Source organism: Triticum urartu, chromosome 1A (assembly GCF_056163025.1).
Source record: "Triticum urartu cultivar PI428250 chromosome 1A, HENAU_Tu73, whole genome shotgun sequence".
NCBI classification, from domain to species: domain Eukaryota; kingdom Viridiplantae; phylum Streptophyta; class Magnoliopsida; order Poales; family Poaceae; genus Triticum; species Triticum urartu.
In genome coordinates, this window is record NC_141873.1 from 114096217 (window position 1) to 114114258 (window position 18042).

Consider the following 18042-nt stretch of genomic DNA (forward strand, 5'->3'; position numbering starts at 1 on the left):
AAGTTGGCACTCACAGGGTTGAGATAATAGCAGGAGACGTGCGTACCTAAAGGGTCGAGCGATTGGTCTGAGCCCGGAGAGCAGAGGAGGCATGGCGGCGGTGTGCTAGCGCGCCTTGGAAGCCCGGGAACCTGGAGTTACCGATGGTCAAGAAAGAAGAGGAGCAGAGCAGGCCCTTGATGGCCAGCTAGATGCCTCCCTCCTTCTGCTCCTCAAGGATGGGTGACCTGCAGTAACAGATATGTTATACAACCCGGGATCAAATGTAGCACATACTATCGTTGTAACAGTCTTCTCTTGTGTCTGGCAGTATCCAAATTTACTGTTACTTTTTAAAGTTAAGCTGAATCGTCTTGTAGGAACAAAAGAAGAAATGAGTTGAGTCTCTAAATCTGACCATACTACAAGACTAATACCGAGTACACACATTTCCAGTCAGCATTTTAAATCTAAATGTGATACTAGTGCTGATATGGTCAGTTATAACAGGTTCACCTGAAGAAAAATACTACTCTACTACCACTACCATCGATTCAACTTACAGGATCTAACAATACTAGTGAGCGCACACAGACTAACATCACAAGGCAGGAGAGAATAGAGGGAACAGGGACCTGATGATGATAATGTCGACATTAAACTGTACTATATGTGCAAGTAGGCCACTCTACCCAGTGAGATTAATACACTACAGAATCTATCTAAGACAAGACCGCCACCGACATTAAACTGTACTATATTTCTAGACAGCAAACTAAATAGATGGCTGCTCTCAAACCATACATCCAAACGAAGCAAACGAGTACTCTACGGAATCCTTAGAACATGCTTTACAACTCATATGTAGAGGACAACTTGAAATTATGAGCATAACAAACTCGTTTTTCAGTTAGAAGCTCGCTGCCCAAAACTGTCAGGTAATGCAGTTTTTTAACTGAACCAAATTCAGTTTACGGAACAGCCAGAGAAATCCAATTCTACAGGATACATGATCATATTCAGACTGGAATGAAAACAGCCAACAACTCACAGCGAGGCATTTGTTAGTATACTACAGGAACACAAGATGCAATAACTAAATCAGACGAAGACCAAACTATATAAGTTGTGTCGATGACATTCGTCACAATCTTGTTAAATACTCTAAGCAAAATTACTCCACATATGCACATGTCTCAAGGAACCAGCAGCGCTGCTTGCTCCCTTGGTCCGGCTCCTTGCTTTGCAGGATGACTGAGACTCGGATGCAGAGCGAGCTCCCTGCAAATGACATATTGTATCAATGCTTTGCAGTAACAAAAGAAACTCACATACAATAGAACTTGCGCAATAGTGTATCAACACCCCAAAGGAGGCATTACAAAATTCTCAAAGAATGTTTCCGAAGGGATTAACCTCACAGCAACACACCAAACCTGAATATACTACCACTGTACTGGAACCACCATACATTCAACCAACAAGATATAACAAAATACCAAGTCAGGAAGCACATGCAGATAACTATGTTTGTGCAAATCAGATCTTTTGCATAGAACAGTACATCCTATTCAAAAGAATACAGAGACCTCAAGCCATGTAACTACTGAAAGAAGAGGGAATCAATGCAATTCTATATAGACAAAAACACATAGCAAAACTTCAGTATTTGGTGGTACAATGAAAGAGAAGTTCAGTTGAAGAATCCCTAATTGATGCAAGATTTGCTGCAAGTGAACTATTAGATACATCAATATCAACACACAGATGGTCAATACCTCATAACACAGAGCTAAACTGCAGGGTATAACCATTGTAAAAAAATTGCAGGGTATAACTGAATCTAGTAAAATGGAGTAAGCATTTGACAAGGGAATACTAGTCTGTAAACTACAAGCTCCTGTTCGATCCTTCAGTTTCAGAAGTTTCAGATCGAATTCTTGATACAGGGCACCACACCAGAATGTTCAGTTTGAAAACCGAATCCAACAGAGGGCTGCTGGGCCTCGTACAGTAGGCGAAGGGGAGGCGGCCCAGGTGCGTGTGGGGAGGGGCGACGAAGAGGACAAGTGGGCATCGTTGCTTAGATGGCGGGGCGACAGAGACGCAGGGGTGGTCGGCGGCACCTGATCACGACGGAGATGAAGCGGGGCGGCGGAGTGGAGGGGGAGATACCTGATCTGGCGGAGGCGGTCGAAGAGCGGCAGGGAGTAGACGCCCTCCTCGTCGTCGAAGTAGATGACACCATCGAGGAGGTGGTTCTCGATGACCTCGAGGCCGGCTTTGAGCTGGTGCGGGCGGAAGTCGACTGCGGGGGAGGCATTGAGGCCGTCGCAGCAGCCGGCGTAGTGGTGTATGACGGCGGTGCGGTGCAGCGCGAGGGCAGCCTCCGGGGAGGGCTTGCTGGCCTCGACGATAACCCAGAGCACAGGCGGGCGGATGAGGCGCAGCGTCTGGCCCATCCGGTTGATGTAGTAGGTGAGGAGTGGTGCGGGGGAGAGGAAGAGACGAGGGAGAGATGGTGAGGGGAGGGAGGGACGGCGAGGTCGGCAGTGGGTGGGAGGTTGGATCGGGAGGCGGCGGGGAGAGATTGGATCGGGAGGTGGCGGTGGCGGCGAGGAGATGGGGGATGAGGGTGCGATGAGGGAAGGGGTGTGATGTGAGCTAGGGTTTGGGCTGTGGTGTGCGTGAGAGGTGAGGGGGCAAGGGCTACCGTTGGATCCAGGAGCATCCAACGGTGTTTGATGCATGATCCGCATGAGATGGCTATGGCCCAATCAGAATGGAGTACGTGTGTATGACGTTATGACCATTTAAAATTGGACGTTATGACCATCCAAAATTGGTCGTGGTCAAATAAAATAAAATGTAAAGTCATGTCAGCATTTTATTTTTCATTTTTTAGTGTCCAAAATGATTTTTTTGTTAAGAAGAAGCTACCAAATAATTGCACAAGGGTGCATCTTGAAATGGCAAACAATTTTGCTTAAGGAAGTTTTCATTTTCTTTGCATGGAAATTTCATTTTTCATTTTTCGAGTGCCTAAAATAAGTTTTTTTGTGAAGGACCTATCATATATTTGTTGCAAAATTGTACCAAATCATTTTCCTAAAATACTAGGTCATATTTAATATACAATTGACCAAATGGTTGGGTGTAAAAAATTTTGATCCACCTCTCGTGAAAAAGACAAATTTCCGCCGATTCAGCTGGAAGCGGGTCAAATTTGAACTGCAGCTGCCTCATAGTTTGCTATTTATTTTTTCCAAAAATCATTTCTAGGTACATAAGTACCTATTTAATGAGAGAAACACCAAAAAAATTCCAAGATTCAACCACTAGCTAGGAACGGTCATTCCCGCCGTTTTGACCGCATTTTGAAATGGGCATAAAAATTAAAAAAAATCAAAAAATTGGGAAACCTTCGCATTCTGTCATTATATGTGGCCAAGTTCCCAGTAAAAATAACAAAATTCTAATACGGCAATTATTTTTAAAAAGTGTTCTCAAAAACGAGCTATCACGTGTGGAGATCAATGGCTTTCAAGCCAAATGATCAATCTTATGGCCACATTCATGGCATAGTTTGTACAAATGATCTCATATTGTGCAAAAGGGTGCATATTGGAATGGCAAACAATGTTGCCTAATGAAGTTTTCATTTTCTTTGGACGAAAAAACCATTTTCCATTTTTTGAGTGCCCAAAAGGAGGGTTTTTTGTGAAGGACCTCCCAAATAATTGTTGCAAAATTGGACCAAATCAATTTTGTAAAATACTAGGACATATTTAATGCACAATTGACAAAATGGTTGGGTGTAAAAAGTTTTGATCCACCTCTCGTGAAAAAGACATATTTCTGCCGATTCAGCTGGAAGTGGGTCAAATTTAAACTGAAGCTGCCTCATAGTTTGCTATTTATTTTTTCCAAAAATCATTTCTGGGTACATAAGTACCTATTTAATCAGAGAAACGCCAAAAAAATTCCAAGATTCAACCACTAGCTAGGAACTGCCATTCCCGCCGTTTTGTCCGCATTTTGAAACGGGCATAAAAATTTCAAAAAAAATCAAAAAATTGGGAAACCTTCGCATTATGTCATTATATGTGGCCAAGTTCCTAGGAAAAATAAGAAACTTGTAATATGGTAATTATTTTAAAAAAGTGTTCTCAAAAACGAGCTATCACGTGTGGAGATCAATGGCTTTCAAGCCAAATGATCAATCTTATGGCCGCATTCATGGCATAGTTTGTTCAAATGATCTCATATTGTGCACAAGGGTGCGTCTTGGAATGGCTAACAATGTTGCCTAAGGAAATTTTCATTTTCTTTGCACGAAAAATTCATTTTCCATTTTTCCGAGTGCCCAAAATGAGTTTTTTTGTGAAGGACCTCCCAAATAATTGTTGCAAAATTGGACCAAATCAATTTTCTAAAATACTAGGACATATTTAATGCATAATTGACAAAATGGTTGGGTGTAAAAAGTTTTGATCCACCTCTCGTGAAAAAGACAAATTTCCGCCGATTCAGTTGGAAGCGGGTCAAATTTGAACTGCAGCTGCCTCATAGTTTGCTATTTATTTTTTCCAAAAATCATTTCTAGTTACATAAGTACCTATTTAATCATAAATACATGGTTTGGTGGCGATACGTTGAGGTTTGGGCGGTGGCCGAGGCCCCCAACTCTAGAGCACGTAAACTCGCATGCCCGCCGCGTGGTCACCGCATGGCCATGGCGTTGCCATGTGTTCTGGGCGGCCTAGGCATGTCTAGTGTGTTGGGCACTCCCGAGGTAGGTGCTAGGAAGAAAATCACAACATAAGATTCTCACGAGGAGACCGATCGATGCTCAAACATGAATAAGCAGCCAAGTGTTTGATTAGCGGTACGGGAAATGCACATGGCCAATGGGCGTGAGTTTTGGCCGAGGATGATCATCTACTAAGGAGAATGTATTCACAAATTTTCAGCTCAAAAGGAGGATCCTAGGTGGTACTTGCTTTGCAAAGTACCACACTGGACAAAAATATGAATGTTGAAGCTGGGCTCAAAATAATGAATGGATTGAGATGAAATTTGGTGGAGGATGGTTATTTGGGCATAGGAAAGCATTGTAGAAAATTGATATCATTTTGACATGCCAAAGTAGTACTTCCTTCACAATGCTCCTCTATGGACAAAAACTTGGGAAAACTAGTGAGAGAGATTGGATGAATGAAATGAGCTAAAAATTGGTGTAGGTAAGTTACATAGGTATGGTCATGCGCTGGTAAATTTTCAGATCATTTGGGTAAGTCTAGCTAGTACTTACTTCACAAAGCTTCTCTCGAGGTAGAAACTTTGGAAATTTCCTGAGAAAGATTTACTAGGAAAATTGAGCTGAATATTATCATGTGGCAATTATTTGGGTATGGAAGAGTGCCTGAAAAGTTTGAGGGTAATAGGAGGGGTCTATATAACACTTGCTTTGCAACGTGCCAATTTGGCCATAAAATATAAATTGAACCTGGGCTCACATAGATGATTTGACTGAGCTGCAATTTGGAGGAGGGTGATAATTTGGGCATATGAAGGAACTATATAAATTTCATGTCGTTTAGAGATATAAAAAAGGTACTTCCTTCACAATGCTTCTAGGTGGACAAAAACTTTGGAAATTTACCGAGGAAGATTTGCTAGGCAAATGGAGCTGAATTTTGTCATGCGGTAATGATTTGGATAGGAAAGAGTGCCCAAAAATTCCGAGGGCAATCAAGAATATATAAATAGCACTTCCTTCATAAAGTGTTGTTGTGAACAGAATAGGAAAATGAATATTGTTGAATTAGTTTTGAACTAGGCAAGGAAGGATTTTTACATATTTATGAAGATATGCCCCAAAGAATTTATGAGATTTTTTTAGGAATTTTGGGAATGATAGAAATATAGGTTGATTCACAACCTAGGGCAAAAACTGCGACATGGACATGACACATAGGCAAAACTGATGAGATGGGGCCAAGTCATCACAACCCACCACAATATTCAAGGCTATGACCATCTATATTGGTCATTAACAACTAGAAATAAGGCAGCAGACTAGCACTGTTTGCTTTGTGACCATTTCGTGTAAGGAAACTACGACCTTTCTAACCAAAATGGTCGCAATGGTTTAGGGTTTGGAGCCCCTTGAACAGCTTTTGACCAATTGGTCTAAAATGGTCATAAATTTATGACCAATTCTTTGAGGGTCACTGACAAAAGGTCATAAGTTGACATATTTCTTGTAGTGATCCTGAAGTCACTGAAGTCTCTCTCTTTATCAGGAGAACCCTGGCCGGACTACGGTCGGCAAGGTTGGGATTCGGATGATGAAGAAATTCAAAGCCCACCCACCACCCACTTGGTAGCCACTGTCGACGATTTAACCGACATGCTCGACTTCAACTCTGATGACATTGACGGTATGGACGCCGATGAAGGAGATGATAAAGAATCAGCGCCTATCGAGCCCTGGAACGTCACCTCGTCATATTACGTATACATGGTGGACGCACCCAAAGATGACGGCGCGGAGCGGAAGAACACACCGAAGGATTGTTCCCTCGAAAAGCAGTCAAAGCGGCGACGCAAGCGCCGCCCCAAATCCCGCCTCAACAGAAATAGCGATCACACTGATCCAGCGCTGGAGCAGGGCGAACCGATGCCAGACAACGGCAATCCGGATAATCAAACCGAAAAAACAAATCCTATCAATGATAATGGTCCGGACGACATAACGCCGGACAGGCACTCGGAGCAACAGAATGCCCGTAAAAGGCTCGTGGCCACCGCAAGGAGCCTCAAAAAGCAGAAGCGGAGGCTCAAGGCCGCGCAAAACACGCTCCAATTTAGATGGAGCAAAATACTCAACACTGTAGCAAGGTACGGCGACAATCGCCCCTCCAAGAGCTACCCAAAGCGGAAGCTGCTACCCGAATTCGATGAGGAGGCCTTAGACCCCCCCACAACCAAATATCAAAGCAGCTACCTGGTCGGATAGACGACCCCTCTACCACCACAGAACGGCATTCAACGCCGCTTACAATGCAACACGCGACCCATGCGAGGGCTCGCACCCAAAGGACGGTGCAACAAGATCCATCTATGGACCACGCAAGTGCGCCCCAGCATACAATGCAACACAACAAACATCCGAACAACGCGGCACACCCAGCTACAGGGGTGCCGCACACCCCCTATGTTTCACCGATGAGGTGCTGGACCATGAATTTCCAGAGGGATTCAAGCCCGTAAACATAGAGGCATACGACGGAACAACAGACCCTGGGGTCTGGATTGAGGACTATATCCTTCATATACATATGGCTCAAGGGGATGATCTCCATGCCATCAAGTACTTACCTCTCAAACTCAAAGGGCAGCTTGTCACTGGCTCAAAGGCCTCCCCGAAAGCTCCATTGGAAGTTGGGAAGTGCTCGAAGACGCCTTTTGGGCAAACTTTCAAGGGACTTATGTCCGACCTCCGGATGCGGACGACCTGAGTCACATAACTCAACAGCCCGGAGAGTCAGCCCGAAAGCTTTGGAATAGGTTTCTTACTAAAAAGAACCAGATTGTCGGCTGCCCGGACGCCGAAGCCTTAGCGGCTTTCAAGCACAGCGTCCGCGACGAATGGCTCGCCAGACACCTCGGCCAAAACAAGCCGAGAACGATGGTCGCATTAACAAACCTCATGACCCGCTTTTGCGCGGGTGAGGACAGCTGGCTAGCCAGATGCAGCACCAGCGACCCCAGTACATCTGAAATTAGAGATGGAAACAGGAAATCATGGCGCAACAGCAATAACAAACGCCGGAATAAAGAAGACAGCACAAAGGGCACGACAGAAAATTCCGGATTCAAAGTCCCTCGGCCAAACCAAAAGCCGCCCTCCAAAGGCACCAGGGACGAACTGTCCAGCCTTAACAAAATTCTGGACCAAGTATGTCAGATCCATAGTACCCCTAGCAAACCTGCTAATCATACCCATAGAGAATGTTGGGTCTTCAAGCAGTCCGGCAAACTTAACGCCATACACAAGTGGGAGGACACACCAAGTGAAGACGAGGACGAACCTCCCAAGAAAGACAAGGGGGAACAAAAGAAATTTCCACCCGAAGTCAAAACAGTAAACGTGTTACACGTGATCAAGAGAAAAAACAATGAGGCACTCCCTGAAAAATATACCCAAGTGCCTGTCACCGCGAAGTCCCGCCACTGGTCATCTCAACCGATCACCCTCGACCATCGTGATTATGCATCAAGTATCCGGCACGCAGGATGGGCTGCACTGGTATTAGACCCAGTAATTGGCGGATACCACTTCACACGAGTCTTGATGGATGGCGGCAGTAGCCTAAACCTAATATATCAGGATACAATCCGCAGGATGGGGTTAGACCCAACACAAATTCGCCATAGCAATACTACCTTTAAAGGAGTAACGCCAGGCCCAGGGGCTCGTTGTATGGGCTCCCTACTACTACAAGTTATATTCGGCTCCCCCGATAACTTCCGTCGCGAGCATTTAACTTTCCACATCGCTCCGTTTAAAAGTGGCTATCAAGCACTACTCAGACGTGAAGCTTTCGCTCGCTTCAATGCAATACCACACTACGCCTCCCTAACACTCAAGATGCCCGGTCCGCGTGGCATCATTTTAGTGCACGGAAGTATCAAGCGATCTCTGCGCGCCGAAGAGAGTGAGGCTGCCTTGGCAGCCGCACACTAAAGGCGCCCGGACCAGCAAAAGCATCCAATAGGTCGTCAAGACCTCAGACACAACTAATCAAGTCCGGCGCCGCTACTCATATTGAATAAACGGTCACACCCCTATCTTTCAAAAGTACAAGGGGTCAACGCACGTAGATGAGTGGCGATTTCTTCTTATCTTGAATTATACATGGTTTCTTTAGAAAACTATCCTTTTGCATGACAACCTTTTTACCTAAATTCCTATATTTTACAGATGATCATCGTGCTACACCCGTCGAGGATACGGCACAACGGAGACACAGGCGCAGACGTGCAGCAGGGACCCAACCCAAGGATTCCATTTAGATTAAGACCCTGCGTAAACCTTTTTTACTGTCTCTTGTTGATACATATCCACCGTTGGGAAGGATGCTGACGTCTTGGCATGTGGCCACGCCAGAACAATGCACGTACCTGGACACAAGGGGCTTCTTACAAAGGCCATTCTTCAGGCCCGGTTTATACCACAAAGACCGAATACCCTAGGGAGTGTTCGCCGTCGCTAGTTTGGCCCTATATGCATCAGCTCCGAATCATTGTCTTTGGTCAAATGTTGGGTTTTCCCGGCTCCTGTGTTTTGGAGCCTTACGTTCCGCTTTACCGGCTAAGGTAGCACCAGGAGAACTACTGCTATTGTGCCCTGGTTCATCCGGACGAGCACCTCAGTAGAGAAAGCCGAAAACTGACTGTCATGATCTAGCGTGAGACTGGTCAACCACTCGATGACCCATGGGAATGTTAGAATTCCTCCGCCTTAACGAAGGGCCGCTTTCCGGCCAGGCATATACGCACCCCGGGATCGGGAGAGTGCGGAGCCACCAGGGGCTATCTAGTAGCCCCACTGTCAAACTCCTATGGCTAAGTGAAAGTGTTAAAGCATTATAGTCCGGTTGCCTCGCTCGCTCCGCTATCACCTCCTTAATAGGACCAAGACGTTGGGTTAAGTATGAACGCGTGTTTCTACGAACACCTCCGCATTATATGCGTGGGGGTTGAAGCCGACGACTGCAATCTTTCAAGTTATACACATGTATACATAAACGGCCGCCCAGGAGGCATCACATTACTTCCAGGCAAAAGTATAAAAGTAGCCTCATAAAAATTTAAAAAGCATTTCGCTTACAATGAGATTACATGTCATTCAAACATAATATTTTTTGAACACTGGGTCTCTATCAAACGAGCACCCTCAAGAACTTCCTCAAAGTAGTGCTCAGCAGCCCTTCGACCTATGGCCGAATCCTGCGCCGCAACAGTGGTAGCATCCATCTCTGCACAGTATGCTTTAGCACGGGCAAAGGCCATCCGTGCGCCTTCTATGCACGCCGACCTCTTCATCGCATTTATGCATGGTACAACATCGAGGACCTGCTGCCCCAAGCTAAAATAGCTGCTCGGTTTTGACCTTCCCGACCATAGTTGATCCACAACAGACCTCATGGAGAGTCCGGAAAACCTATTTAGTTCGGCCCATTCAGCTAATTGGTCCGTCAATGAAAGCGGACGCTCGGGAGAAACGAATTGCTTCCAAAACAGCTGGTCTACTTCACGGTCTGTCTGACTCTGGAAGTACTTGGCCGCATCGGCAGCGCTCGCTGCCAGATCCATATACGCATCCTCCGAACTCCACAGCCAATCCAGAGGGGCATACCGTGGATCTCTGTACTTCCTCTGCAGCATAAAGGACTTCCCGGCTACAATATCCCCTGCTTCCCGCAGCTCCTCCTTCTTTGCCCTCATAGAAGAGCGGAGGTCTTTTCCCGTTACAGCAGCCTTCTCAAGGTCCGATGCCTTCGCCTGGTTCTCCTTTTCAAGAGCCCGGCAACGGTCTACGGCGGCTTTTAATTCTATGGCCATATTGGCCATCTTCTTTCGGCTCTCGCCATGTGCGGCCTTCTCGGCTTGCAACTCTTCGGCCGCCTTCAAAGCAGCCGCATTACCCAATCTTGCTTGTTCCTTGGCTCGGGCAAGTTCCCCCCGCAAGGCTTCAACAGTGGCAGCTCCATCTGCAGTCATAACATGTTAAAAACACTGGCATCATACTGTTCCTATGTGGCGTTTACCAGACAAGGATACTTACCCTGCGCCTCGTCAAGCCTTCTGCTAACAAGCTCGATGTCGGCATCTGCCGCATCCAACTACCATTCTAAACGGGCAAACTGGCTAGTCCGGCTAGCCACCGGAGTTTCCATCTCCTGCACATAAAGGCAGTATGGTTATTACCTGGGAGTATGATCCTCCGTTCGTCATCGTTTCCAACGACAACCAGAGTCTCAGGGGCTACTATCTACATAGGGCACACCTAACATGTGCAGGACTATTACACATTCCTTTTTACGTACCTCAAATCCTGTCAGTAGACTCATAAAAGCTTCATGCAATCCGCTTTCGACGGACGATACCCTCTCCATCACCATATTCATCAGCACACGGTGATCATCTGAGTTGGCCGCTCGCCCCACCAACTCCCTCAGAACGTCCAATCGCACATTAGACGACGCCGGACTCTTTTGTCTACTCTCTTCAGGAGCCGGACACTGGGAGCCTCGGGGATCAATTGGATCACCTTCTGGCCTCTCCGCACTCGGAGAGACCCTCCGCGATGACACTTCAGGGTCGCCCGCTTTCGGAGCAGAGGAGTCCGGAGGAGGCGTCTCGCTCTCCATCATCTCTAGAAGAAGATCCCCCGAAGACGAGCTCATTTGAGAGGGGCTAAGGCCCGAACTACACAAATATATGCGGTGGTTATTGTCTCAGAAGAAAAGGATGGCATATCTGTACTATTAAAGTTTTCGGGTCACTTACGACTCCCGGGAGAATTGATCCCCCCGTGGACTTTGTGCGGCAGCAGCGCCCCCCAAGGTAGGGCCCCCGGTGGAAGATTTCTTCTCCCGTTTGGAAGCTTCGGCTTCCGAATTCCCAGGCGCAGTCCTTTTCCTCTTCCGGTCATCTTCCTTCACGGAGATGCTCGCTCCCTCGGTTAGAATAGGCAGCGTTGGGGGCCCGCGTCCGCCCGCATTACCCTCCACAGTATCTTCCTTCAAGAGATCCGGGCAAGGTGCGGTCTGGAGCATCTTTTCCAATACCGGATTCTCCAAACCCTCAGGGAGGGGGGCCGAACACCGAATCAACTTCGCCTTTGTTAGGCAGTCCTGGTCGAAAAAGCAAACTCTCAGAAATAACTTCGTAACGAAGGAAAGATAATATGTTCGGCCGGAAGATTCCTTACCCGTTTGGCGGCGCGGTTACTGCTCAGGCCCACGTCCTTGGTGATTTCCGGACACTCTACTTGAGGTCCGAAGAATGACTTATACATATCCTCGTGCGTCAGGCCGAGAAAATTTTGAATGGCACGCGGACCCTCGGGATTGAACTCCCACAAGCGAAGGGGCCGACGTTTGCAAGGATGGACTTGACGAACCAGCATAACTTGTATTACCGCAACCAAACTGAGATCGTTGTTGAAGAGATCTCAAATGCGGCTCTGCAGTAAAGGCACGTCCTTGGCTAGACCCCAGCTCAGTCCTCTGCTGATCCATGACATCAGTCGTGGTGGAGGGCTCGAGCGAAAAACGGGGGCGGCCGCCCACTTGGCGCTTCTAGGAGTCGTGATGTAGAACCACTCCTGTTGCCACAATGCAGACACCTCTGGGATGGAACCTTTGGGCCATGGAGCTCCCGTCATCTTGCGTATGGAGGCGCCTCCACACTCTGCATGTTGCCCTTTGATCACCGTCGGCTTTACTTCAAAGGTCTTGAGCCATAAGCCAAAGTGGGGGGTAACCCGGAGGAAGGCCTCACATACGACAACAAAAGTCGTGATATGCAGGAAGGAGTCCAGAGCTAGATCATGGAAATCTAGCCCGTAATAAAACATCAAGCCCTTGACGAAAGGATCCAGAGCAAAACCTAGACCTCGGAGGAAGTGGGAGACAAACACGACGCTCTCGTTGGGTTTGGGAGAAGGGACGGTCTGCCCCCCGGGAGGTAGCCGATGCGACATTTCGGGGGTCAGATACCTGGCCTCCCTCAACTTTTTGATGTCTTCTTCCGTGATGGAGGAGGGCATCCATCGGCCTTGAAGGCTGGATCCGGACATGACTGAAGGTTCGGAGCACCTGACCTGAGCTTTGGGCATTTGAGCTTGAGGCGGGGGAAGGATTTGATTGAGCACGGGAGGGAAAAGGTAAAAGCTTTGCCCCTTTATAAAGAGGGTGGATATCAAGCGTCCTCCCTGTGTCCGTTTGGACTTGCCTATGATCTAGGAGTCCTAGAAGTGGTTGGGTTACCCACGCCCGTATTGATGAGAACCCCGTAATAAGGGGACACGATCTCTGTTTTTACAAGATGTGCCAAGGGAACCACCTCGCATACCACGCTGAGGTGGGTAATTAAACGACTCGGATAAAGGCTCGGCCGTGGTGTGTCGCACCACGGGATACGTCAGCAGATTAGATTTATGTAAATATTATTCTCTCTATGGAAGTATGTGGAAACTTATTTTGCAGAGCCGGACACTATCTTTGTGTTTAAGATCTTCTATGAAGTACTTGGAGGAGGAACCCGCCTTGCAATGCCGAAGACGATTTGCACGCCGGACCCGTCGTCATTGAAGCCTGGTTCAGGGGCTACTGAGGGCGTCCTGGATTAGGGGGTGTTCGGATAGCCGAATTATACCTTCAGCCGGACTCCTAGACTATGAAGATACAAGATTGAAGACTCTGTCCCGTGTCCGGAAGGGATTTTCCTTGGCGTGGAAGGCAAGCTTGGCGATACGGATGTTCAGATCTCCTACCGTTGTAACCGACTGTATGTAACCCTAACCCTATCCGGTGTCTATATAAACCGGAGGGTTCTAGTCCGTAGGACAACATACACATCAACAATCATACCATAGGCTAGCTTCTAGGGTTTAGGCTCTCTGATCTCGTGGTAGATCAACTCTTGTATTACCCATATCATCAATATTAATCAAGCAGGACGTAGGGTTTTACCTCCATCAAGAGGGCCTGAACCTGGGTAAAACTTCGTGTCCCCTGCCTCCTGTTACCATCCGGCCTAGACGCACAGTTCGGGACCCCCTACCCGAGATCCGCCGGTTTTGACACCGACAGTCGTCGTCTTCTAATCCTCATCTGATCTTGTGTGTTCATGATCTTGAAAAAGATCTGCATGCCACCAGGAAGGTGCCTCCCGAGCCCTGGTCCCAATGTAGTTGATTGGGTCGGAGCCGGTGGGCTCAAGGGTTGCTCGCTCTGCTGGTGTTGGGCAAGTTGCCCCAGCAAGGCTCTTGCCGAGGTTGCGGGTCGGCCGCCTTGTCAAGGATCTTGCCGAGGGAGTCCACCTCACCCTCTTGCCCTCCTATTCTTCTGGTCTTGGTGTCACCTTGGTTGTCTTGTGCTTCGGCTTCTCTCCGGCTTCCCTCCTCTGCCCTGCTAAGTGTGTCCGTGGCGCATGGCTCTGACTTCCCGTGCACAAGTAAGGGGGTCAAAAGGAGAGCCCCTACTTTTGTACACCGACACTTGCAGAAAGGGTTCAGACCCACTTTGCTGCAATTTTCAAATTTTCCATTTACAAGGATTGTTGTCATTTCAACAATGCCCTCTTCAGTCAGGCGCAGAGAGCTATGGCGTAATGGATCGTCTATTCCTCCGGTATAAGTACACATCAAGCCAGATCAGCGGCTTAAGGGTATGATCCGCCACGAAACCCAGCATCGAACCAAATCCACTCCGGTTAAACTGTTTCCTAGCAGAGCTTGGACCTTTCTGATAGCAGGGGCGAGTTTCTTACGTTTGGCGGCGGTAAGTTTCTCAGGGAGTTGATATTGATGTTCAGCATGATAACCCGGCAATGGATTTTCATCAGACGGCGAGGTATCTTTACAATAGAACCATGTATGATTCCAGTCCTTGGGGTGACTTGGTAGAGCTGCTTGAGGGAAGATGGCGTCTCTTCTGCGTTGAATCGAAATCCCACCAAGTCCCAAGCTGGGCCCGTTTGTGAACTCATTTTTCCGGTTCAGATAGAAGTATTCCCTGAAAAGCTCAACACTAGGCTCTTCTTGAAGGTATACTTCACAAAAAACCTGAAAGTTATAGATGTTTGACATGGAGTTGGGTCCAATGTCTTGCAGAATGAGTTTGAAGAAGTGCAGAACATCTCGAAGGAACTTAGAGCCGGGCAGTGAGAAGCCCCGGTTCATATGATTAGTGAATACAATGACTTCACCATCCTTTGGCAGAGGTCTCTCTTCACCCGAGTCAGGAGCATGGTAATGCATGACACTCTTCTTTGGCAAATATCCAACTTTGACAAAATCTTTTAAAGTATCCTCAGTGACGATTGATGGAACCCAGTTACATGTAATAACTGTCTTTGGCGGCATTGTGAAAGGAGGACAGCCTAAAGGAAAGGACTAATTTGCCGGTTCAAGTCAGTTGGTGAAATCAGAATTTAATAGTTGCAGTGTATATTCAGAATGGCGGCTTAAGTGAGGGCTAATGATATATGATGTAACGATAAGCTGGTAAAGTAAGCTGCCGTGACTAAGATATTCAAGATCTAACAAGGGAAAAATTTGCTAAGTGTTGGGACAAACAGGTTCCACAAGTTAAAGCTATAAATTCGGATCTACAACTGTTCAGAAAAAGGAGATAAATTCGAAACCTACAGAGGCGGCAGCAGAAAAGTGGAGGTGCCCCAGAGGAGATCTATCGTGATGAGGATATGTTTTAATATCAAAAGCGGGTGCTAAAACTGTTACCGCACATGACCTACATTATTTTTAGATCAAAACTACGTGATCTAGCAAGGAGAAAGAGTAGCAGCGATGAACATCGACGAAGACCGAAACCCTAAGAACAGATCCATGAAAAGGAAAAAGGATGACTTACTGATGCTAGCTGACAGCGGAGGAGTGCCGCGGCGTTTCTGGACCGTTCAGGGCGATGCAGCGGCCGGAGTTGACGAAGAGGACAGAGGTCGACGGTGGCGGAGCTCGTGCGGGCTGGTTCGTCGCGAGGAAGAAGAAGACGAGAAGGAGAAGAGAGGATAATGAGAAAGGGGCGGTCTGACCTTATTTATAAGGAAAAGAGTAACAGGCAAGCACGAAAAACAAGGAGGCCAAATGATGATTATCCAACTAATTGAACGCCTCGATTTTTGGAAGGTCATTAAAGATAAAAGATCTGTTAAAGATGACGTTGTGGCATGTTTCCGAAATTTCTAGAGATGACGTCATGGCGGGTTACAATGTTTCACAGCAGAGGAAAGAAGGATTTTTAAGTGTTGAAGATTGACATGAACAAGTTCAAATCAACCTGGGGCCTAATGTTGGGGATATGACTATTAGATATGACCCGCCCAGGAGGGGCCGGGTCAACCACAGTGGCGATTCATCTCAATGAAGCCCAAGAGTATACAAGATGGCGGTTCATAGTTAGGCTTGTAAAAGGCCCAAGCCCAGAGGCGGCTTAAGGCCCGTAAATATAAACTGCGATGTATGTGTAGGCTTGTAATATAAGGCATGTAAGATACGTCACCGAGCCGGACACTGTCGGATTTCGGGTTCCGACAGACCCTTGAGGTTTGAACACTGGGGCACCCACGGAGATCTCTCCCCTAACGATCTACGTCCAATCTCCTCGCGTGATCTAAGCTGGAAACAACGAACAACACAAGGGACACGAGCTTTATATTGGTTCGGGCCACCGTTGTGGTGTAATACCCTACTCCAGTGTGTGGTGTGGTGGATTGCCTCAAGGGCTGATGATGAACAGTACAAGGGAAGAACAACCTCAAGAGAGGTGTTCATGAGCTGGTGCGATGAACTGCTTGGGCGAGTTCAGTCGCCTCTCTCTCTCTCTCTATCTCTCTTTTTCGGTCCCTCCTTGTCTGCCTTCTGGGTGTTCCCTCCGTCTGTGGTGGCTAGCTCTATTTATAGGGGCCCTGGGCCTCTCCCCAAATAATGAGTGGGAAGGGCGCCAATAATTGGCCATTTTGAAGGGGAACATCTAGTACAAGTTATCCTGACCAAAGGTGGTCTTCGGCTGCCAAAAGTACTGGTGATGACGCCGTCTTGGTCTCCATGGTGACCTCCGTCCTGCCGCTCTGCTAGTCTTGGTCTCGTTGCACCAGAATGGTAACCTTTGCCCGATGCCTTGGCCTGTGCTTGCCCCCTTTGCACCAAAGGGGAAACAAGGACACTGCGCAGGCTGGCGCCAGCCTGGCGCCAGCCTGGTCTCGATCATCATGGCTTGCGTCACGGGCTCCTCGCGAGGTATCCCCGCCTTGATCTCTCCGCCTCCTCGCGAGCCTGCCTGGTGAGGCTGCCTCTGAGGAACCTTCCGGCCGTCCGCCCCACGAGCCTTGTCCCCTCGCGAGGGTCTTGACTTGAGCTGATGAAGATGGGCCTCGCTGGGCCCCCACTTGAGCCACGCCGCAGGCCGCAGGCAGGCAAGTCTGGGGACCCCCGTTTCCATAACGCCGACAGTAGACCCCGGGCCCAAGGCGCGCCCGGGCTTGGCCTAGCAGGGAAGCGGAGGGGCAAGCGCGAAGCGCCGCAGGCCCCAATAGCCTGCGGCTTTGGGCGCCGCGTGGCGATTTATTGGACGTGGGCGTCTGCACTTCCCCACGACGCCTTGTTACACGCCCGGCTAAGCGGACCCGTAGTTGCACACAGTTGTTCCTCCTTTCCGCTGCTCGCCCGCCTCCTACCTTTCCTTCTTCTTTGAGCTCCAGCCTCTGCCGCCAATTCGGCTCGAGTTCTTCCTCTTCTTCACCGCCATGGCACCAACAAAGAAAGGAAGGGGAAAGAAGCACGCGCCTCCGCCCTCCACACCTCCAGCGGTGACCCCCACCGTCGCCCGGTCGATCATACTCAATCCAGAAGCTTTGGACAAGGTCCACTCCGCCCTTGCGACTATCTTCAACGAGTGCGGTAGGACCACGGCCTGGCCTGCGTCCCATGCCTCCCTTGATAGGATCGTCACGGAGGTCCGATTCTTTGTCGATGCCCTATGGGCGGGTCTAGTTCCCCCCTTTTCCGCCTTCTTCAACGCGGTGCTCTCCCTGTAAGTGCATCTAGTGCCCCTTAGTGATTTTGGTGTATTGAAGACTTATAGGTTAAGGGACTAATGTGTTTATGAGTGTACACAGGTCTATAAGTCTATGAGGAGTTTGATATTTACAAAGAAAGTCGACCCCTAAAAATGAAGTTCTTCGTCTGAAGACTTTGGTATTCTGAAGACTTTCTGAAGACTTTGAAAGTGAAGAAAATGGTGG

The 18042-nt window shown here is 48.0% G+C and overlaps 1 protein-coding gene across 1 annotated transcript; it reads right to left on the reverse strand.

The window, feature by feature from the left end:
• Positions 1–436: 436 nt before the first annotated feature.
• LOC147990295 (putative glucuronosyltransferase Os04g0103100) lies at positions 437–2441 on the reverse strand. The gene is made up of 2 exons (XM_087526493.1): positions 2155–2441; positions 437–1260 (listed from the first exon to the last, which is right to left on the reverse strand). Exons 1-2 carry the CDS (start codon positions 2439–2441, stop codon positions 1176–1178), a joined length of 372 nt encoding a protein of 123 aa, XP_087382619.1. The 3' UTR covers positions 437–1175.
• Positions 2442–18042: the final 15601 nt, after the last annotated feature.